We start from the raw sequence: 24,131 nt of genomic DNA, 5'->3' as shown, positions 1-24,131 counted from the left end.
AATACAGCCAGGCAGTTTTATATTCTATTCTACAAACTCAAGGCACAGGCTGGGATGGAAGGATGAGAGGGAGAGAGTAAGAGGAGGAAGGTGGGAAGCGGGCGGGAGCGGAGAAGAGATGATGTAGCTATCTGAATACCCTTTTTTTAGAACTGCGATCTCCGGTGGGGAGGGGATTAAAAAGTTAGACCAACCGAAAATGTAAATACACGCACGCAAAAGCCGAAAACGAAGCCACAAGAATGGCAATGTAAGGAACTGGAACCTTTCCTGACACTGGGCTTGAAAATGTACTATTTTGCACGGTTGGTGGGGTGGGGTGGGGATAGAGAAAGGTCAAGGAACTGCAAGGATCCCACCCCACCCAAAGACATAAGCAGGCAGGTCTCGCCCCCCACCTCCCTGCAATCCAATTTTGAAGTTGACGGGGCACCGGTGCCTAACCTTCCAGGGCACAGCCTTTGCCCTAGGCGACACCCAGCTAAAAAAAAAAAGGAGAAGAAGAAAGGTACTACGAGGGAGAGAGCATGCAGAAAAGGGGGTGCCCCGATGTGCCCACAGGTCGAAGGATAAAGTGGGGGGGCACACACAAAAAGCGCCCTCTAACAAAGCCCGGCAACCACCACCACCACTGCAGTGACAAGAAAAAGGGGGCGGGTGGGAACCATGCCATTGTTTCCCCCTATCTACACACCCCTTTGCTGCAGCAGCCGCGGCGAATATTAGGGTCACACAATGCGGGTTGCGAAGGCGGAGGGGGGGGGGAGTTGAAACCCTACAGTGCGCAGAGGTTGCCCTCCCTCCTTCCCTCCGCCAGGGCCGCGGTCCCTCCGGGAAGCGGCCCCCCCTATGGTGAAAGAAGAACCGGCAGCTGCCCGCCTTGCCTGCCAGCTTCACCCCTCGGAGTCGCGGCACGGGGCAGCCCGGGAAGGCTGCAGGGAGGGGTAAGAGAGACCGGCGCCCGGAGGGCAGCCCCCCAAGCGGGCCGGGGATGACCCGGTGGGTCCGTGCGCAGGCAGCGGGGGTCTCTCCTCCTCTCCTCTCCTCTCCTCTCCTCGCCCCCGCCCTGCTGCCCCGCGCTCTCCGCGGTTCCTCCTTTGCGCGCAGCCGGCGCTTTCCTTCCTCGCTCGCTGCAGGAGCGCTTCCAACGCGTAGAGGACAAGCGGGCAATGCCAGAGCAGAATCGCCCACAGCAGCCCGGGAGGGGGTGGGATAAAGAAGCAGCCGGGGGGGTGTGGAGGGAGAGAGAGATAGAAGGGGGGTAGACTGCTCCCCCCCCCCGCGCCGATCTCCGCGTCTCCTCCGCGCTTACCTCTGCCAGCAACGCACAGCAGTAAAATCCCAGCCGCGGCCACCAAAGGCGAGTGCCTGCCGCCGCCGCTCCCTGCCGATCGCATCCTGCCGCTTCCCCTCCGGTCTCTTTCTCTCTCTCTCTTTCTCCCTCTCGCCGGCTCTGCACCTGCACTCGAGCTCCCCCAGCGTTAATCTATGCTAATGAGATGCGGCGAGGGGGGCCGGCCCGCGGCGGCAGGGGGCGGGGCCTGCCCAGAGAAGGGGGAGGCAACTGTTTACAACTCCCATGCGGGAGAGGGAGGGAGGGAGAGCGGGGAGGAGGGGCTTTCCGGGGAAGGGGCGGCGCCGCCTCTTGGCACCGCCCACTCCAGGAAAAACAACAAGCGCGGCTCCTGCTCTCCCCCTGAAGTTCATCAGCACCCGGCAGAGAGGAAGGTTGGGGCCGTCCAGGGCAGCAAACGCTCCTTTGCAAATAAAAAATAAAAAAATGAAATGAAATGCAAAAAAAAAAAATATTTATTCTTTGTTATGCACAGTGTTCTGTAGCCCCGCGCCACCCCAAAGCTGCCAGCGAATTGAAGAGAGAAAAAAACCACAAACCAAAATAGTAATCCTCTTACGGTGAACGTAACAAAATTATTAAAGCAGTAATCATGTTATTACTGTAAGTTATTTCCAGTCGCAAGATTGGTAAAGAATTGAGCCCCCTAAAATATGCAAGCATTAATGCTGTGAGGAATTGTGAAATATGCACTGAAAAGCATATGTATTATACATATGCGCATTATGCAAAGGAAACAGCTCCTGCAAACAGCCTTTTCATTATTACAGAATGTGTAATTCTTGGTGAGGCGTCTTTAAAAGAAAATCATTTTTTCTGCCAAAATGCAAAGCTAATGGCTTTTTTTCCCCGTGCATTCACATCACCGCTCCATACCAACCATTCAAAATGTATTGTGTTGTATTTCAATGGAAGGAAACTCGGTATCTACTAATCACATCCACGGCACATTTGGTGGGCCGCTCTTAACAATCCGCAGCTCCATTAAGCAATCTACAGACAGAACTGAGAGCAAAGTTATACCCTTCCATTTGACCGATGAGAAAGCGAAAAGCAGTTCTCGCATTTGATCCAGGATCCTTCAAAATGAGAAGAAGCTGTAGCAGGTACATCTGCCTTGGAGCGTGAAAGGAGTTCTGCCCTCTCAAGGTCAGCTTCCTGCACCCTAAAGTGTGGCTGGGATGCACACAATTCAACTCATCTCACTTCCTCCAAGTAATAATGGGAACTTAGCTTACAACTCAGAGTTCCCAGCACCCCGAAGAAACTGCAATTCCCATGATTCTTGGGGTGTGTGTGCATGCTTCATATGTGCTTTAAATGTATACATCCGTGTCTCTGCACACAGGACAGATTTTCAGATCCCATCTTTCCTTTTCTCTTTTTTAAAATATCAGAGATCTCTTTACCAGTGCCAGCTCAAATTTCGCTGACTGAGGCCACAACAGAAAGCTTAATTGTGCCCCACACAGCGGTTAAAATATAATATTGTTGCATCCTTGGTTAGGGCATTTTATTCTTTTAAAATGTTACAAGCCGCTTTGAATGATATTGCTCTTGATTGGTGTTTACTGCGGATGAGTGGGAATATAAACTATCTAAAATAAATATTTATTGGTGTTTATGACCCTCTCTTCACCATGCAGTCCCAGGGTGGGTCACAAACAGCTCCATTCAATTAAACAATGCAATACATTAACATTCACTTTTCATTTTCTCTTTGGTCAAATAGAAGGGTACATTCTGCAGAGGCCTGAACCAAAAAGGTTCATCTTGACCTGACTGTTTGGTTTCTGTGTCTGGAGCACTGGGGAGAAAGGTATTGTCAGGGCAAGAGCTTAGGGCAGATGGCCCAGGGCTGCAATCAGCAGAATGAAAAGGAATCATAAAATCTTAGAGTCAGAAGGGACCCCCAAGGGTCATCTAGTCCAACCCTCTGTAATGCAAGAATCTCAGCTAGAGCATCCATGACTGATGGCCATCCAACCTCTGATTTAAAACCTTCAATGAAGGAGAGTCTACAACATCCCAAAGGAGCTCGTTCCGCTGTCAAACAGCGTGTACTGTCAGAAAGTTCTTCATGATGTTCAATAGAATCTCCTTTCTTGTTCCATTGGTTTGGGTATTAGGGGAAGGTTGTGCCATCTTCCATTGTTACCAGTGTGCACCTGGACTCACAGGTGTGCAGCCAGCACTCCTGTATGTTCATATACACACTGCCAAGAGGTTTTAGGATCTTTTTGCTGGAGTTATAACATGTGCCTGTTATAGATGTGTGTTAACCCTTAACCTTATGACCACAAGAAGCTCTCAAGCAGAGGAATAAAGAACGCCTGGTATATTTTATGAAACAGGAGTGATATGCTGCCTCGGACAGCAAAGTTACAATCTAAGCAGGTAGCAAATTCTACAAAACATGTGCACCAATTTTGCCATAAACCCACACTAGAAGTGGAGTGGGGCAGACACCTGTCCTTAAAGTGAAGCAGAAGTGGAGTGCTGGGTAAGTGCCCCCTCTAAGACCATTAAGTCCAGACTTGAAAAACCATCTAGCTGCACCACTGGGACTATTCTGCAGGTAGCCACTAAATTACCCCCTATTACAGAAAGGAGGTGTGATATTTGTGTTTGTGACCCTGAATGGTTGTGTTGCGCCCCCTAGTGGCTTGGCACTTGGGACAAAACTCCACCGGAGACGCTGGCCCTAAATGAATGGACAAAAGCCCCTCCATCTATATGTAGGTTACAACTGATCCTCTAAGATGAAAGGCCCTGTCTAAATGCCAGCCCTTATTATTCCCCTTTAATGCTGCCTTAACCATCAGAGGCTAGGATTTTACTATTTTCAATCATTAGGCAAAAAACATTTAATGCTTCAGCAGTAAAAGCTCTTCCTCTTGGTTGTTAAACTGTTATTGCAGCTTGGAAGGGAAGCAATTATGTGCTCAGATGTACGGTCTGGAAAGTACTGCCTTACCTTATACCAGGTGACTGGGGGTAAGTCCTCAGTCAAGGATGTTGCACCTATGGTTCAAAACAAAACACATTTTTACACTTTAAAAAAAACAGTAGCAGCAGGTTGCCTAGTCCAGGAGACTGTGGACAAATATAAAATAACCACCCAAGAACAGTATACACAAACCTACTAAGATATAAGAGCTAAATAAATACAGCTCAGAAGCGGGAAATATTACATGTTTAAACTCCAACACTGACTTGCACCACCAAATCACCAGGACTAGCTCAAACATCACTCTAAACCACAGTTACGCTTAACTATGGTAAAAAGTAAAAGGTAAAGGACCCCTGGATGGTTAAGTCCAGTCAAAGGTGACTATGGGGTTGCGGCGCTCATCTCGCTTTCAGGCCGAGGGAGCTGGCGTTTGTCCACAGACAGCTTTTCCGGGTCATGTGGCCAGCTTGACTAAACTGCTTCTGGTGCAATGGGACACTGTGACAGAAACCAGAGCGCATGGAAACGCCATTTACCTTCCCACCGCAGCACTACCTATTTATCTACTTGCACTGGTGTGCTTTTGAACTGCTAAGTTGGCAGGAACTGGGACAGAGCAATGGAAGCTCGCCCCATCGCAGGGATTCGAACTGCCAACCTTCTGATAAGCAAGCCCAAGAAGCTCAGTGGTTTAGACCACAGCGCCACCCACATCCCTGGTCTTAACTATGGTATAAAGGTGAACACACCAGATGCTGGTGCACAGAGAAAAAAATCTTCCTCCATTCCTGATGTATTGCTACACTATGCAAACCTAAGCCATGGTTTAGCTGGGATCGTAGTTTGTCTCTCTCCAAACCAACCACAAGCTGTTCTTGGCTTACTGCTCATGGTTTGTTTGGAGAGAGACAAACCATGGTTCTGGGTTTGGAAACTAGCTTAGCCTAATGCTGGCATAACTCAGGGCCGGCCCATTCACAGGGCAAGGAAAGGCAACTGCCTCAGGTGGCAGGATCCATAGAGCAACAGATCCCAATGCAGATTTTTATCCCCCCCCCCCCCCGTTCATGATGCAGACCTTCACTTACTGCTTATTCCCTTGTTGTTTGCCTGTAGTGCCAAAATAACTATGGTTTGAAGTGACAAGCAAACAAGGCCAAGATTTCTTGGTGCTTCCAATGAGCTCACGTTCACGGAATGAGTTCCCAAGCTCCAGAGCACCCAGATGCTCTCCCATACATACACATGTTATATTCCTAACCTGGCACTATGAATCTTTCGACAAACTGGGATATAACAATAAGACAAAAGTAGGTGGGAGACCAGTTAGAACTGCTGGCCCTCATCCATTGTGGGCAGTTTGTCAAGGCAGAAAAGATGGATGGAGCCATTAGCACTTCTTATTCAAAATTCAATTAAGAGGTGCAGATTGCTGGGAAAGGAGAGCAGGGCAGACTTGTGGAAGCAGGGTGGCCATGTGTCCCACCTGACAGAGGACATTCCTCTACTGGAAGGTCTATCGGATCCAAGATCAGTTGAAAGGTAAGGAACCGTATGAATAAAGAGAAGCGGGGACCTTGGAATTGCCCATTGAGAGTTAACACCTGAGCAGCAGGCTGAGTAGGTACACTTGAAACCTCTGGCTTAAGAGATGAGCTGAGTTGTCTTGGCATCACTTTACATCCAGTTTTAAAGTTTAAAATCTGAAGTCATCCTCCAACCTGAGAAATCAAGAGCAGTGGTGGCACATATTCTTGACCACATAGCTAAGAAATTTTCCCCTGATTTAAGGCTTTTTTGGAGTATATTAATGAATGCATATGCTTTTATGCAGACTTCCCCCTACTATATGCATTTCTGTACATGTGACTTACCTGGAGACCTGCAAAATTCAAAGACGTACGAATTTCAGTGGATGCCTGTGTTTCATTTTGCATGCTGTGAATTAAGCTGGCTTGCATTTAAGCATGAACTGAACTGGATTTCTCTCCCAGCCCCAGTTACACGTGTGTATACACAGGGTGTGTGTGTGGGGGTGGGGGTGTGGGTGTGGGTGTGGGTGTGGGTGCAAACAGTGGGGTCAGAAGGAAAGGAAATGCAGGAAACTGTTTGTCAGGATACCTTGAGCAGGCAACCCTATAAAGGAAGAGGAGGGAAACTTCCAGGCCGCGATCTTATCCTCGCGGAGCGGAGGAGAAAGGTTAACAAGAGTGTACACTTATGCTGAGACAAGCAAGGAGGATGAGGAGGGCAAGGAGCGACCAAATTGAACTGGGCAATGGAGCAGAAAGGCAGAGATGAAGGGAAGGCACTTCACACATCAGAAGGGCTGCAAGGCCTGAGTTATGAGGGGAGATTAAATTGGCCCAAACTAACTAAACAGCCAGACAGGGAAATGTGATAGTCTATACAGCAGACACCAGAGCAAGCAAAAGGTTACGCATGATGGAGAGAAGCTGGAGCGTTTGCTCTGGCACTTTTAAGAAAGATGGCGAAGCTACAGCGACACCTGCCAAAGTCTGGACCAGCTGGCATGAATAGGAAGAATAACCTGGTGACAGGGATGCCAGCTCCATTACCATCCTCTGCTCCTGGGCCTTGAACAACAGATTGATCCTTGGACAGCAGCAAGTGATAATGCTGAGCATCACCTGCTAATTTCTGCAGATCAAGCTGTTGCTGAAGGCGCAGGATCAGGCAAGGCTAGTTTTTCCTGGTCAGTTGGCAACCATAGGCCCACTCAGACCTTTCATAAGCAAGCAGCACCCCACGAAGATTGGCTGTGGAGCAGAATTCGAAATTAGGGCATCTCCATGGCCTCTTGAGGCCTTTTCCTCATCACTACTCACAAACACATTGAAAAGTAGAAGTGCTCCAGCCTGCACCTATCCCATAAATTGTTTGGGTTTTTTTAATTGCAGAGTCCTAAGAGTGCAGCACTCAGAAAGAAAAACAGATGCCCCCTGCTTGCGTATATTTTTGTTAGTAGTTTTTAAATCCGCGACCCTGCTTTCAAGGTGGCTTGCATTCGTAATAACAGAGCACTAAACCTTCTGCAATTTTTAAAGCCACAAAATGCAGTAATTTACAAACAGGAAGCAGCGAACCAGGGAGAAACATGGATGAAAGCTGCCAGATACGGGTGAAATAGGTTTTGCCACTCTCCAGAAGCCAGAGAGAGACTCAACCTATGTGCAGTTGCCAGAACTTCCCATCTCAGCAGGCCATTGTAAATTCTGCCTCTGACCACCAACCTACTATGCTGTGCTATATGAAGATATCCAGAGTACCCCAAAATGGTGCTTATACAGCAAACTAAGATGATGAATGCAAGTGAGCCAAGCTACATAGAAAAGGGGCAGGGGAAATAGGGACTTAAGCTAGCAATCTCAATAAACAAGATCTATTCTGCTAGGCCTTTTTGATCTTTAAGAAGTGGATAAATTGTCAGAATAGTAACCATCTGTGGGGAACCTATTCCCTTTTAGTGGTAAAGACTCACCACAAGAAGGTTTTTTCTTCCCACTTTAGGCTTCTCCTCCTTCCCTTTTCAGATGTTAGGCAGAGCAGAATGCGAATCAGGAGATCCCAAATTGCTGGGCCAGACCCTAGGGGGGCGGCAGCAATCGAGCAAGCAGAGGAACCCTTGCAAACTGCACTATTACTGAGCCCCAGTAATTCTCAAACTGGATGGTGGGAGAATTCAAATTACTAATTAAGTAAATTTGCACCTTCTGTCTCTGACAGAGTCAGTGCTCCTGGGCCTGCTGTCTTCCAGTCAGCCTCTGCTGGGACTGAGCAATTACACCCTCTGTATCAGATGGAAATGGACTGATCATTCATTGCCGATGCAAAAGGTACAGCTTGATGACTTGCTCTCAGGGGAGGCTGCCTGCCATATCTCTGCACGAGTCGCTGCCTGACCTTCTTCCATTCAGTCTTCACTTGAGGTTGGGAAATCCCACCCCATAGCTCTGTCTCTGCAACGAGATTGCCTCGACCATTCTTGTTGTGGAGAGCAAAGCAAAACCACCTCAGGTGAAGTATGCAGAAGATGTGCGTGTCCAAAACAAAAGGTAGACAGTTCTTATTTTTGTGCAATCTACAAGTACAGTGGTACCTCGGGTTACATACGCTTCAGGTTACATACACTTTAGGTTACAGACTCCACTAACCCAGAAATAGTACCCCGGGTTAAGAACTTTGCTTCAGGATGAGAAGAGAAATCGTGCTCCGGCGGCGCAGCAGCAGCGAGAGTCCCCATTAGTTAAAGTGGTGCTTCAGGTTAAGAACAGACCTCCGGAACGAATTAAGTACTTAACCCGAGGTACCACTGTAAACCTTTCTGGGCCCAACAATGGAACTTAGGAAGCAGCTATCTACTGAGTCAGACCACTGGTCCATGTAATTCAATATTGTCTACACCTGGTTTCCCCAGTCCAGGAAGTCTCACTGCTGCTGTATTATTTAACCATACACTAATTTATATCATATTTACATATACTCTAGGACCAGTAGTTCTCATTCCCACCCATGGACCACTGAAAAATTGCTGAGGAACTTGACAGACCCCTTAACGATTCTTCTACCTGTTATATGACAATTTTAATAAGAATATAAGAAGAACCTCTTGGTTCAGGCCAATGGCCCATCAAGTCCAGCATCCTGTTCTCACAGTGGCCAACCAGATGTGTGTAGGCAGTCCACAAGCAAGATCCAAGCGGAAGAGCCCTCTCCCCTCCTGTGGCTTCCAGCAGCTGATATTCAGAAGTATTCAGAAGTGATCCCAACTGTGGAGGCAGAGCACAGCCTGCATGGCTAGCAGCACTGCTATTTTTCCAGAAAAAGAGGAGCCGGAGCTCACCATGAACTTCTCCCTTGTTGTCTTCAAATGGCAACAGCGCCCACCTGGAAAGTGCCAGAGCTGAGCTCCTATGAGCTCTGACTGAAAAAAAGCCCTGGCTAGTAGCCTTCGATAGCCCTCTCCTCCATGAAGTAATGCAAAGTGCTAGATGCTGAGAGCCAGTGTGGTGTAGTGATTAAGAACAGTAGACTCGTAATCTGGTGAACCGGGTTCGCGTCTCCGCTCCTCCACATGCAGCTGCTGGGTGACCTTGGGCTGGTCACACTTCTCTGAAGTCTCTCAGCCCCACTCACCTCACAGAGTGTTTGTTGTGGGGGAGGAAGGGAAAGGAGATTGTTAGCCGCTTTGAGACTCCTTCGGGTAGTGATAAAGTGGGATATCAAATCCAAACTCCTCTTCTTCTTCTGCTTTTAAATAGTTTTTTGTTTTCTTATATTGCATTATATTGTACTACAAATTGAATTCTATGGAATAGAATACAATAAAATGCAATGTGTTTTTTTTTAAAAAAAACTATTTAAAAGTAAATGTTTTTCACAGACATTGCATGGACCACGTGAATGAAGCTTGAGGACGACCAGTGGTTTGTGGACCACAGTTTGGGAATCCATGCTCTAGATATTCTATCTAGACTACAGCTCCCATCATCTGTGACCGCAGGCCATGCAGGCTGTGGCTGATGTGGATTATGGTCCAAAATATCTGGAGGATCTTCAAGAGATCAGACTGAAGCCTTTCCACATCTCAGAGATGCCAGGGATTGAACCTGGACCTTCGGGATGCAAAGCCCATGCTCTGCCGGCTGAGCTATGATACCTGCCTCCACTTTTAATTGAGAGAAAAATGTGGTTCCGCTATCAGACATTTGGAGAGCACGGCTCCCCTCTGCTCCACTGCACAGTGAAAGGAGTAGGAAGTGGCACGGACCCATGAATGTCACCTTTCCCATGGCCCAGAATTTTCCCCAATCATCTTTTGCTCATTGGTTTATTGGTCTATTCTGCTGAGTTCTCCTTCAAGCACAGCCAGCTCTCATAAGCTCTTCCTTTGAAATGTGAGTCGGTTTTCATTCGAGGAAAATGAATCATCTGACGCGCTGGGGAATTTTTGTTAACTTTTCCCTTTTTTCCTTTTTTTAACATTGTTACTGGGTTGCCTGAACCCTCTCCTGGCTCTTTGAAGCATCCTTGTGTAATCCACAGTGACACCCGGGTCTGCTACCAACAAGGGGTTTACTTTGATTGATCAGCAGATGCCCTTGCTGTGAATCTCAGAAAATGCAAACACTGTGTACACACAAAGGTACAAAGGAGCATCCGACTGAAGTTGTTCTCATAGGTACATGCAAGGTTCAGTTCTCAGTTACCGCTGGAGTTCTCCTGAGCTTAGAGTTTCCAGATAACGATGGATTTGAGCCTCGATGGAAGTCTCTGGCCCACAGACTTTGGCAGCAAAGCAACAGGGGTCAGGAATGAAATGTCGGCATCAGGAACTGACATCTGCCAAGTCTAGCCTCTGCCCTGGCAATTGTATATCGAAGACAGTCACAGGCAAAAAAAACAAGGTTCATTGATTCAGAAAACAATAGTTTCCAATGGAGTGGTTGTGGCATCTTAAAGACTAACAGATTTACTGCCGCATACGCTTTCTTGGGCTACAATCCACTTCATCTGATATAAAGGTAAGCTAGTTGATTCTCTATTTTGTTTTGTTTTGTTTTGTTTCGCTATTTCCCATTTCTGAATGTCTCCAACTTGATTGTTAAATGAACAGAATTGAGTGTCTGGTGTTGGTTAAGCCTCTTGGTTAGCCTGGACTGACCCCACCTATGTCCCTCTGGCTACTTTGTACAGGCCAACGAGATTTCACAACTTAAAAGGAAGCCCCAAAGAAACCCCATCTGGTATTTCAAAACTGTTCAGAGATTCAGACTGAGGGTTAGTAATTGTAGTTGCTACCTTTGAGTACGTAACGAAAGGCACCTTACAGTCTCTCCTACCTTCCAGCAGGGTATGCGAGTGTGCTTGACTCAAATACAAATTCATGTATTTGGCCGCAAATGAATTTGTCCCTTAACAACATTGTAAGGAGTCTTATGACTCATCTGTTTCAACCTTATCTCCAGACAGAGGGAGGGGATGCGGGGGGGGGGGGAATATCCTAAATTTCATTACTCCTCCTTATTCTCCCTCCTTCCCAATGTCAGACCTTAAATCTACAGTATTTTGTTATTATTATTATCATTATTATTCCAGTAGCTTTCAAATTTTCATCTGTATGTAGTCCTGCTTGACTGCCAAGAACCCCACCCCACCCCCCATATCTACCCTGGTACCTCTGCCTATTTTGAAGGGTTCTCTGTAATATTCTAGCAGACTTGTGGGCAGAAGATAGATCCAGTCCCATTGCTTTGCCCAGCCTCTGTGCAATGCACTGCAACTGTGCCACAGGAATGGCTCCTTTGAAACAGAGGCTGCTATTAGGTGGTGATGACACAGCACACAAGAGGATACTGGAGAGTCAGACACATGGGAGAGCACTGGGAATCCATTGCTGTGCAGGGAATGTGGAACAATCAGAGGAACACTGTGGGTTTAGAGCAGCTAAAAGGGCTTGTGAGATGCAGCTGCACTGCTCCATCCTGTTTGCCGGCAATGATGCTTTTAGCTGCAGAAGAGAAAATTATCTGCTTGCACCCCGACAGCTGAAGCTGCTCACCTCTGTTGCAGTCAAACACTAAGCGGTGCCCAAATAAAAAATGTATAGGTGCATGGCCTTTTGTCTTCTTAGCCCACACTCATCCCTGTGCTCAGTTGTTTGCAATTGTGGCAAAAGCAGCAGTCAGGAGTGGTAAAGGTGCTGTGACTGTTGCTACCTAGGTCATGCCTAGTGGGTCTGCTGGAAAAAGGACACAAGACCAAGCAGCTTCTCAAAGGCATGGCAGGGCTCAGCTTTTTTACAGAAGGGAGCTGTGTGCAACAACCATCCAAAATCATACCCCCGCTCTTTTATTTATTAAATTGTTGAGAGCCAGGGCCAGAGTTCAAGCTCAGCATTTCTTTCAGCAACTAAGATTGCCCTTTTTGCTCTCACAAAGAGAGCTGATATCCTGATCGATCGCCCAGAAATGTCCAGCTGTTATCAACCAGGTTTTGTGAATGAACCCCGGGGGTGCGGTGTATTTTTGCAAAACAGGATGGGTGGGGGAAGGGGGGAGAGAAAAAGATCCATCAATGGATGTTTCTAAATGAGCCCGAGCCTGGTTTTCTATAGTGGCTTTCATACCTCTGAGCTCTGAACAAAGAGACAAGTCACTGCTTGTTAGCAAAGCGGCAGGGGAACAGGGCAGGTATCGTGGGCTCAGAGGAAAACTTGCACACAGCCTGCATCACCAGAACCTGTTTCACGGGTCAGGGCACCACCATTCATTCCCAGACTACTTCTGCTGAGTCAGAATTAACCATACCACACCCAGCGTCCCTGTTAGAATTCACCTGCGTGGCTCAGCCGCCACCAAGGAAGGTTCCCACTTCTTGGCATGACAGATACAACTCCTATGCCCTTGGAAAGGTGGGGTATCTCTCAAGAGGCCTGTGTTGCATTTTTTCCCCTGAGAGTCATCACTTATTCCGGAGCAACCGCATGACCCTGTAAAACAAAGTGGGTGCTCCTTTGTTTATTTATTATCAATATTTTAATGCCACTAATCTCCAATCACTTGCAGGCGCACACACGTACAAACATATAAACATGCTAAAAGGCACAAAATAGCATAAAACAGCAAGATTTAGAACAGCACAAATAAAGCTTCAGGAAATTAAAAGGTCTTTAACAGGTGCAACAACAACAACTTATTTATACATACATACATACATACATACATACATACATACTCCGCCCATCTGGCTGGGTTTCTCCAGCCACTCTGGGCAGCTTTCAACAAAATATTAAAATACAATAATTCATCAAATATCAACAGCTTCCCTAAACAGGGCTGCCTTCAGATGTCTTCTAAAAGTCAGATAGTTGTTTATCTCTTTGACATCTGAAGGGAGGGCGTTCCACAGGGCGGGCACCACTACCGAGAAGGCCCTCTGCTTGGTTCCCTGTAACTTTGCTTCTCGCAGTGAGGGAACTGCCAGAAGGCTCTCAGTGCTGGACCTCAGTGTCCAGGCAAAACAATGGTGGTGGAGACGCTCCTTTAGGTATACTGGGCCGAGGCCATTTAGGGCTTTAAAGGTCAGCACCAACACTTTGAATTGAGCTTGGAAATGTACTGGGAGCCAATGTAGGTCTTTCAGGACCGGTGTTATGTGGTCTCGGCGGCCACTGTCAGTCATCAGTCTAGCTGCCGCATTCTGGATTAGTTGTAGTTTCCAGGTCACCTTCAAAGGTAGCTCCACGTAGAGCGTGTTGCAGTAGTCCAAGCGGGAGATAACTAGAGCATGCACCACTCTGGTGAGACAGTCTGCGGGCAGGTAGGGTCTCAGCCTGCATATCAAATGGAACTGGTAAACAGCTGCCCTGGACACAGAATTGACCTGCGCCTCTATGGACAGCTGTGATTCCAAAATGACTCCCAGGCTGCGCACCTGGTCCTTCAGAGGCACAATTACCCCATTCAGGGCCAAGGAGTTCTCCACATCCGCCCATCTCCTGTTCCCCCAAAACAGTACTTCTGTCTTGTCAGGATTCAACCTCAATCTGACTATAAGGGTCATGGCTCAAAGGCTACTAGCCATGATGGCTATCCCAGCTGGAGGAAATATGCCTCTGAAGACCATTTACCAGAAATCCCACTAAGGGAGAGTCCTCTTGTGCTGAGGCCCTGCTAGCTGGTTTCCTACAGGCATCTGGTTGACCACTTTGAGAACAGGATGCTGAACTCATGGGCCTTTGGCCTGATCTTATGTTGGGACATTTGCTTTGCATGCTGAAGGTTGTGGGTTCAATCTCTGGCATCTCCTGGTAAGGTTGGGAGAGAACCATCTGAAATCCTGGAGAACCAACCACAATCAGTGCAGAAAATGCTAACCTAGGTTGACCAATGGTCAGACTTGGGGTAAGGCAGCTTCCTATGTTCCTTGGGCAGATATCAGGGAAAGTGTTCCACATCTGGGTGCCATCACTTAGAAGACATTCCCTCTTTTAAACCAGCTCATCTGAGAAGCCGGGGAGGGCAAGCACCAGGAGGAGACCTTCCTTTTCATGTGCAGGTGGGTACGTACATCTGCTCATGCAAGGGATAGCTCAGTTGGTAGAGCATGAGATTCTTAATCTCGGGGTCATGGGTTTGAGCCCCATGTTGGGAAAGATTCCTGCATTGCAGAGGGTTCCAACTCTATAATTCTAAGATCTAAGATTCTAAATACTCTGGTCCTAAGCTGTGAAAGTTTGAAGATCAAAACCAACACCTTTAATTGGACCCAGAAACAGACTGGGAGCCAGTGGCGCACAGGTGCAATATAACCACAGCACAGCAATCAAGCAGCTGCATCCTGTGCTAACTGCAGCTTCCAGTCTTCAAAAGAGAGCTCTGCATACACCTGCAGGCTACCAGATCATGGATAAAAAAGGCCAGAACCTCTCTGTTCAGAGAGGCGGGTATACCAGCTGCAACTGTGCCACAGAAGCCAATTGCACCTCTACCAACAAAGATGGAGCGAGGAGCCCTTCCTGCAAGCTACGAGCCTTCACTTCCGAGGGATAGCAGCCCTGGCTGGCTAGCATAAAATAATTAAGAATCCTTTGGGCAGATGAACCACCTGCTCACAAAAGCTCCCACCTTGCCCAGATTGAGCTTCAGTTGATTGGCCCCCATCCAGTTCATTACTGCAGCCAGGGTCTGATTAAGGATTTTCTAATGCTTCACCTGAATGTGAAGAAAAGGAGAAATAGACTTGGATGTTATCCACATGTTGGTGACAGACACCTCGCCACAAGCCTCTGAATGAGCTCATTGAGTAGCTTTGTGCAAACGCTTAAAATACCACGGGAGGGAAAAGAACCCCGAGGGGACCCTATGGTGTAAATGTCGAGGCGTTGAGCAGTACCCATCCAAAAGCACTTTCTAAAACTGGACATCCAGATGGGAGCAGTATTTCGCAGGTCATGATCTTAGGTGGTGGTGTTGTTGTTTAGTCGTTTAGTCGTGTCCGACTCTTCGTGACCCCATGGACCAGAGCACGCCAGGCACTCCTGTCTTCCACTGCCTCCCACAGTTTGGTCAAACTCATGCTGGTAGCTTTGAGAACACTATCCAACCATCTCGTCCTCTGTCGTCCCCTTCTCCTTGTGCCCTCAATCTTTCCCAACATCAGGGTCTTTTCCAGTAAGTCTTCTCTTCTCATGAGGTGGCCAAAGTATTAGAGCCTCAGCTTCACAATCTGTCCTTCCAGTGAGCACTCAGGGCTGATTTCCTTAAGAATGGATAGGTTTGATCTTCTTGCAGTCCATGGGACTCTCAAGAGTCTCCTCCAGCACCATAATTCAAAAGCATCAATTCTTCGGCGATCAGCCTTCTTTATGGTCCAGCTCTCACTTCCATACATCACTACCGGGAAAACCATAGCTTTAACTATACGGACCTTTGTTGGCAAGATGATGTCTCTGCTTTTGAAGATGCATGATCTTAGGTGCATGGACAATATCGCAGAGGGTACAGCTATCAATGACTTACTAGCCATGATATCCAAGATCAGAGGCAGCAATGCTTCGGAATGCCATCTGCTGGAAACCATAGGAGGGGAGAGCTGCTCTTGTGCTTGGATCCTGCTTGCAGGTTCCCCACAAACATCTGGTTGGCCACTGTGATAACAGGATGCTGGACTAAGATGGGCCATTGGCTTGATCCAACAGGCATTTCTTATGTATTTATGCCCTGCGCTACAGCATCTCTACTCACCAATTCAATACATGCGGGTGTTATTTATTCTTCTTAAAATGATCTCAGCTTGCATACTTGTTACATCTGGAAATTTGGAAGGGCGGGGAGGCACCCAAAAGGCATAAAAGGGAAGGGTAAAAACAAAAGGAATGAAGCCACTGCTTAGATGTTTTTGAAGGGAGTGAACAGCAACCATTATCTGACAGCAGAGATTCTAAGGGACGCAAATACTGCACCAGAGACCAAAATCTCTGTGCAGGATGATCAAAGGCATGAGGCCCCAGTGACTCAGAATACAACTTATGTCTCCGATTTAAATGTGAACTGGCATGTCTTTGGGAAAAAAGAAACTATAACAGTCTTTTTAAAAAAATGCACCGCATGTTCATTTCAGTCCTGTGAATTGTTCAGGTCATGGCATAAAAGAGGGATGAGGGAAGCTTCAGACGTTGCCAGACTACAACTCCCAGCATCCCAGATCATTAGCCATGCAATTTGGGCTGATGGGACTTGGAACCCATCAACATCTCCAGGGCCACAGATTCCCCAAACCCTGGGATAAAATAAACCTGGCATCCTTGACTGGGTTACGAAGCTTGTCAAATTCAAGCTCTGTGGCTGTCTGAATACAGCTTTGTGTCATTCAACAGATCAGTATTTCCTAGACTGCTGAATCCTGAAGGTCACTTCTTTTTTCTCAATTTCAAACTGTTTGTTTTATTTTATTGCATTTCTATTCCACCGCTCTCTGCAAGCTGAAGGTGGCACACATGGTCCCCCTCCTCAATCGCCACAACGAACCTTGTGAGGTGGGTTAGGCTGAGAAGCAATGGCTGGCCCAAGGGCACCCAGTGAGCTTTATGGCTGGACTTGAACCCATGTCCCTCAGGTCATTGTCCGATATTCTGACCATTACACCGCACTGTCTCTCTATATTCTTATATGAGAAAAGTTTACTTTTATATTGGGTCAAGGAGGGCTAGGCAGAAATGCCTCCCTGCCTTCAGAGGATGAGCCTCCTCAGAGAATAAGTTTGCCCCATGATTTCTAGGCATGTTTTTCTTTTGTTCCACCGCTTTCCCCAGGAAAACCCAAAGCTTACTGCTGAATCCGAACAAACATCAGTCAGGTTTTCTATGGATTGAGACTTGTTCTGATTCAGCAGTAAACAGCAGAGAAAGTGTGGGTGAACCCTAAGGAAACTTATCTGCCCCCCAGATTACTACAGCAGTGACGCATACAGAGACAATGGGCGGCCTTCTCTGTCAATTGGTAATTGGGGATCACAGGGACCTTTCTTTCATTTTATGAGCTATTTCGCCCGGCACATTAACAGTTCTCTCTTCTGCCCTGCCATACAATTTAGGAGTTACTACCCTAGAACGGGGTGTAACACAGGTCACTGCCCCCTGAGGTAACGGCAAAAAGTTACCTCAGGGTAGAACAGCAGGCATGTATTCACATCTCTCCCAGTATCCCCATATTCATCAAATTGACTGATGCATCAACCTGCAAGTCAACTGGTATTAACACTATGGACCTCAGAAAGGGCAACTGGCAGAAAGAGGTCCCAATCTCGCCCCTTGGCTCTTGATTTAATGGACCACTCAGCTAGCTGGAAGGTGTTTCCACGAGCAGCGTGGTGACCAAACACCGGACCCTAGCAAGGCTGCTGCCGTGATTCTGCACACCTTTGTGACACTTAATTACACGCCATTACTTTTTAAAAGAACATTTATTGTTTTGAATCATTAATACAGCACTTCAAAAAATAATGCAAAGTGCTTTGAAATTCTAACGTTGTTCACCTTCTGCAAGAGGAGAAGGTAATAATTCCCGTTTTATAGATGGTGGAAGAAGAAAGATGCCCAAAGGCCACTTAACAAATTGTAAGTTATGCATTGACTATTTGTGCGCCTTTTATTTATCACATCGTTCTGCATCCTATTCTTCCTCCTTACAGTTCCTAAGAGCATAGGAAGAGGCTGCTGGATCAGTCCAGCATCTATATCTAGTCTGGGCATCCCAGCCAGAGGGGGGCGGGCACAGAAGGAGGGAGAGCGCGACAGAGACAGATCGAAGGGGAGAGATGGGCCCAAAGTCACCCAGTGAACTTCTCTGCTGAGTGGGGATTTGAACCCTGGTCTCCCACGCTAACAACAACAACAACAACAACAACAACAACAACAACAACACATTATTATTATTATTATTATTATTATTATTATTTATACTCCTGCCCATCTGGCTGGGCTTCCCCAGCCGCTCTGGGCGGCTTCCAACAAAATATTAAAATACACTAATGCATCAAACATTAAAAGCTTCCCTAAACAGGGCTGCCTTCAGATGTCTTCTAAAAGTCTGGTAGTTGTTTTTCTCTTTGACATCTGGTGGGAGGGCATTCCACAGGGCGGGTGCCACTACCGAGAAGGCCCTCTGCCTGGTTCCCTGTAACTTGGCTTCTCGCAGCGAGGGAACCGCCAGAAGGCCCTCGGTGCTGGACCTCAGTGTCCGGGCAGAACAATGGGGGTGGAGATGCTCCTTCAGTTTCAACACTCTAACCACTACCCCAGGCTGGCTCTTATATTAAATCCAACTAGGGGTGGCGTAGGAGCTCATTTGATCCACTTTTTGCAGTGGACCGACCCAGTTCAACGGTCCCGATCAGAACACAACTCCCAACTGAATTATGCACTTTCTCCACATTTTGAAATGTGTTTTCAGTGAGCAGGAATTACACCCCACCCCATCCCCCCAAAAGACCCATATTTTATATTCTTAAATTGCATTTTAAGAGAAAACGGACTGAAAAGCATTGAAACCTTGCACCTGACTCGAGGCAGAGGTGGGAAATGGCACAGCTCCTTTCATGTGGAGGAGGAAAGAATTAGACATGCAGAAGGTGGTTCCTGGAGCAGCCTGACAAAGCAGAAACATCGGCCGTAAAAGCAGCAAAGAGGCGGAAACATGACAGCAGAAGCAGGAGCAGCACAGCCTCTGCTCCCTCGTAAGGCAACCTCGTCCCTTGTCGAAATTTGACTGTGACCATATTTAAATCCACCCCAAGCGGCACCTCCTTCTCTCTTGCCCATAAAGTTTACAGGATGGAATTGTGCGAGGGAACCTTAAAGCAGAACACTCATAAAAAGGGACTCAGGTTGCAATCTGGAAAGCTTAATCAAACCAAAATACACCTTTCCCTCCCCTGGGTCAGATGTGCCCCTGATGGAGGCAGAGCTGGCAAGATGAAGGGGGGGGCAGGGAGGACCCCAAGGGCATTATCCTCTGGGGATGAATTATGCTAAGGGCGTTTAAAGAGAAAGAAAAACCCATGCAAAGAGTTACTGGCATGCTGTAAAATAAATATGTTTTACACACCCAAGCTTGGAGCCACAGGAAAAATATTGCACAAGTATATGACATATCTTCGGAAGTGTATCTATCTGCAGGGGGACTATTTATTTTGGAAGCTGATTTGGTTATGTGTGTGTTCCTTCAGCCGCTTTCCCCGCAGATCTTTCAGTAACCAAATGATTTCTTCCCTGTGACTGAATGAATGCCAAATCTGTCAATAATGGGATGTAAATACATAAACGGGGCAACGGGAAATGTTTCATAGATGTCTGCTGAAGGATGTTGGGAAGGCTGTTCCTGTCTGGGGCTTCCACACACCCCCTTCCCTCTCTGTTGAGCTTGCTGGGCCCTCTGCTGAAGCCAATCTGTGTTTGCTTTCTAGGGGGTGAGGTGTGTGTGTTGGGAGGGAGGAAGTGAGGGAAACCCTTGCTCCTCACATCAGAATTTTATTTCTTGGGAAGGCTTCTCCGAGGCACACCTGCGCTGCAAGTTATAGCATGGGAAAGATTTCTATCTGCGTATACTCATGTCACCAGCTGCAGCTCAGTGGCAGAGATCATGCTTTGCACAGAGAAAGTCCCAGCTTTTATTTACAGTGGTACCTCGGGTTAGGGACGCGGGTGGCGCTGTGGGTTAAACCACAGAGCCTAGGACTTGCCGATCAGAAGGTCGGTGGTTCGAATCCCCGCGATGGGGTGAGCTCCCGTTGCTCGGTCCCTGCTCCTGCCAACCTAGCAGTTCGAAAGCATGTCAAAGTGCAAGTAGATAAATAGGTGCCGCTCTGGCGGGAAGGTAAACGGCGTTTCCGTGTGCTGCTCTGGTTCACCAGGAGCGGCTTAGTCATGCTGGCCACATGACCCGGAAGCTGCACGCCGGCTCCCTCGGCCAATAAAGCGAGATGAGCGCCGCAACCCCAGAGTTGGTCACGACTGGACCTAATGGTCAGGGGTCCCTTTACCTTTTCCTACCTCGGGTTAAGAACTGAATTCGTTCCAGAGGTCCGTTCTTCACCTGAAACTGTTCTTAACCTGAAGACCACTTTAGCTAATGGGGCCTCCTGCTGCCGCCGAAGCACGATTTCTGTTCTCATCCTGAAGCAAAGTTCTTAACCCGAGGTACTATTTCTGGGTTAGCGGAGTCTGTAATCTGAAAAGTCTGTAACCTGAAGCATCTGTAACCCAAGGTACCACTGTATTATTAATTATTATAATCATCATCTTATTACACTTATATCTCACCTGTTTGCCAAGGAGCTCAAAGTGGCATCTGCTCCACTCCACCCTGTTGGTAGGCTGTGGACTCTCTCCTTCTTCGGCAGTTTTTAAGCAGAGGTTGGATGGCCATCTGTCATGGATGCTTGAATTGAGATTTCTGCATTGCAAGGGGTTGGGCTAGATGACCCCTGGGGTCCCTTCCAACTCTATGATTCCATGATTTCATCCTCACATCGACCCTGCAAGGTAGGTTAAGGCTGAGAGACAGCGGCTGGCCCAAGGTCACCCAGGGAGTTTTATGGCTGAGTGGGGATTTGAACACTGATCTCCTAGGTCCCGGTCAAACACTCTAACCACTACACCACACTGTCTGTGGTTTTCCATCCCTGGCATCTTCTGTTAAAAAGAGAAGGTAGCAGGTACCTGGAAAGAGTCTTGAGGATGGGAAGAAGGCGATGAAAATTGATTTGGTTTGTACTGAAAGGCAAACTGAGGGCTTGTGCACACTTTCACTGGAAAGGAAGGGTCTGAGATGTTTTCTGCTAGCCTCATGCTTTCTAGGCATGGCTCTGAGTGGTTTTGCAACAATGAAAAATAAGCTACCCATCGCAAATGTCCTATTATACAATTAACAAATCAATACAGCATTTATAATCTCTAGAACAATGTTAACAAAATAGCAACCCAAAAATAAGCTAAACACTGTTAAGTTCATTTGTTAAGTTCATGCACACACTCTCTGCACCCCCAGGACTCTCAATCTTTCAATCTATTCAGCTCATTAAAATACACATGATGCCCATTGCAACAACTCCCTTTTGAAGGTTCCTTCAGGGTAGCAGGTGAAACCAACCACCAACCACCATCCTGATGACAAACAGGCTGTCTCTCTCCCCTCACTGTTCTTCCTCTGGAAACAGCTCCCTTATGGATGCTCCAGGGCCAGCCCAATATATTTTGGAACCTGAGGTGAATCCCCCTGCCAGAGAGGAAAGGGGAGAGTGAAGATCTACATCGGGAACATGGGAAGGAATAAAGATCTACATGCAATGCATTCCTTGGAGGTTGGATCTCCTGCCCTTGTGGGTCCTGCTACCCAAGGCGGTTGCCTCACCTTGCCTCATGGATGGGCTGGCCCTGGTGAAAGCCTTCCTAAGGGATCTGTTTCTAGAGGAAGAATTGTCAGAAGAGAAACACCTGTGGTTGCCATTAGGGGATGGTCTGTTTCACTTGTTTTACCCCAGTAAGGGAGCTGCTTAATGAATGCTTTGACCTGACCTATTGCTGAACTATATGCGCACTTAAATGTTCATGTAGGCTAAACAAATTGTTGATTATTCATTTTTAGTGTTATGTTGCAGTGAAATTATATGCCTTATTATGTATGGCTATTGTATTACTGTACTTTTGATTTTGATTTTTGTGTGAACCACAAATTCACTTTTTGAGACTCACTTGGAGATTCACAGATTCACTTGTGAAAAATGTGGCATATAAAGAACTTGACAGTTGCAACCTTTATTTTTGTGGTCTTCACAACAACCTTGTGGAGACAGATCACCGTAGGCTACGAAATGTCCAAGGCTACCTATAGTTGAGCAGAGATTTGAATGCAAGCATCCTAACTTCTTCTTCTTCTTCCTTGGCGATCACTCATAGCCAAGTAAGATTGTCTTCCATAAACACGGTTTTAACAATGAGTCCATAAGTGACTGTGGAGGCCAATTCTGGATCCATACGTCCTTCCACAGTGGGGGCATTGGATTCTAGGTGGGAGTTGATCACGGTGTGGATTTGCCAAGCGTGCCTTCCTCTTAGCATGTTTCTCTCTTGAGTCCTGAGTTTGAGTGTCGTCAAAGCCCATGACACCTTTGGTGTCTCCAACTGGAGCACTCGCAGGCCAGTGTTTCCCAGTTGTCAGTGTTTACACTACATTTTTTTAGATTTGCCTTGAGACAGTCTTTAAACCTCTTTTGTTGACTGCCAGCATTACGCTTTCCATTTTTAAGTTCTGAATAGAGTAGTGGCTTTGGAAGACGATCATCAGGCATCCACACAACATGACCAGTCCAACGAAGTTGATGTTGAAGAATCATTGCTTCAACACTGGTGATCTTTGCTTCTTCCAGTACACTGACATTAGTTTGCCTGTCTTCCCAAGTGATGTGTAAAATTTTTCGGAGACACCGTTAATGGATTTCTACTCCGGTGGGGAGTTTCCCTTCGACAGAGTGTAGGATCATGGCAATGAAAATAATGAACAGAGTTGGGGCAATAACACAACCCTGTTTAACACCTGATCCCACTGTGAATGGTTCATTTTGAGAGCCATTGTTATCTGCGATTGTTGCTGTCATATTATCATGGAGGAGCCGGATGATGTTTACAAATTTATCTGGGCAGCCAGTTTTCAGAAGGACAGTCCACAGGGCATTACGATTTACAGTGTTGAAAGCCTTAGTCAGGTCAATAAACACCATATACAGGGGTTGGTTTTGCTCTCTGCATTTTTCTTGAAGCTGTCAAGCGGTGAAACCCAACCCTCAAAACATATAGGACCTCATCACTTGTAGTCCATTTTTTTTGCTACCAAACCCTTGAAACCCATTTGTAGCATCACGAGAGCTAGAATCTTCACTTCTCTATTTTAAGGAGTAAAAAAATCTAGATTCCTCAAGGTTCTAATAGGATCTTCAAAGTTCCATTAGAGTGGATAGATTGTCCATCCTACTGGCTCTGTGTCCCATTAAAAGTCTGTCATAGCCTGAAGGGATATTCTAGTAATACAGGCCTGAGTGGAATTAAAGCTAACAGATGTCTCCTCAAAAGCAGCAGGATTTGCAGCCACAGGCATCTAAACTGTGAACATGAATGATGCCTTGGAGTGTTAATCACCGTCTTAGGCTATGGTAAGACTGAGGAAGTCAGCAGGATCTAAACTGAAGCTGCTGAGTTCAGAGTTGCAGGCGAGAGAAAAAAAAGTGGTCTATTAGGAATAGACAGGAAGGGAAAGAATCTCTCTTGGTAAAATGCCCACACACAGGTTCAGACATGCTGGGAGCCCAAGCAAGGAATGAGGACAGCAAGGTAGGAGGTAGGAGGGACTATCTCTGCATACAAGAAATACCCTCTTTGCCCTTGCAGGAAAACAGAGGCACTGAAATCATCCTACACCTCCTTCCCCAAAGCAGCTCCGGCTTCCCTTCATAACTGGGGAATATCCCCAGTCACAGAAGGCAATGGTCAAGTGCTGGCCCTGCCTAAGGGTAGGGAGGGGAAGGATCATAGAATTACAGCGTTGGAAGGTACCCAAGGGTCATCTAGCCCAACCCCCTGCAATGCAGGAATCTCAGCTAAAGCATACATGACAGGTGGCCATCCAACCTCTGCTTAAAAACCTCCAAGGAAGGACAGTCCACAACCTTCTGAGGGAGACTGTTCCACTGTCAAACAGCTCTTACTGTCAGGAAGTTTAGTCAGAAACTCATTTCTTGTAACTTGAATCC

The 24,131-nt window shown here is 47.0% G+C and overlaps 1 protein-coding gene and 1 long non-coding RNA gene across 2 annotated transcripts in view; one reads left to right on the top strand and one right to left on the bottom strand.

Annotated features, from left to right (window-relative positions):
• CADM4 (cell adhesion molecule 4) overlaps positions 1 to 1,487 on the bottom strand; it is a 133,013-nt gene extending 131,526 nt beyond the window's left edge. The window contains exon 1 of the mRNA XM_081019077.1: positions 1,313 to 1,487. Coding sequence (XP_080875203.1) covers positions 1,313 to 1,397 — 85 coding nt within the window. The 5' untranslated portion in view covers positions 1,398 to 1,487. The remainder of the gene's footprint in view (positions 1 to 1,312) is intronic.
• The window catches only part of LOC308484594, a 92,020-nt gene that overhangs the window by 11,859 nt on the left and 56,030 nt on the right, over positions 1 to 24,131 (top strand). The window lies entirely within an intron of this gene.

Source organism: Podarcis pityusensis, assembly GCF_964106645.2.
Source record: "Podarcis pityusensis genome assembly, chromosome: 8".
NCBI lineage: Eukaryota > Metazoa > Chordata > Lepidosauria > Squamata > Lacertidae > Podarcis > Podarcis pityusensis.
The sequence above is the reverse complement of the archived record's forward strand: the minus strand, read 5'-3'. Positions and strand labels throughout refer to the sequence as shown.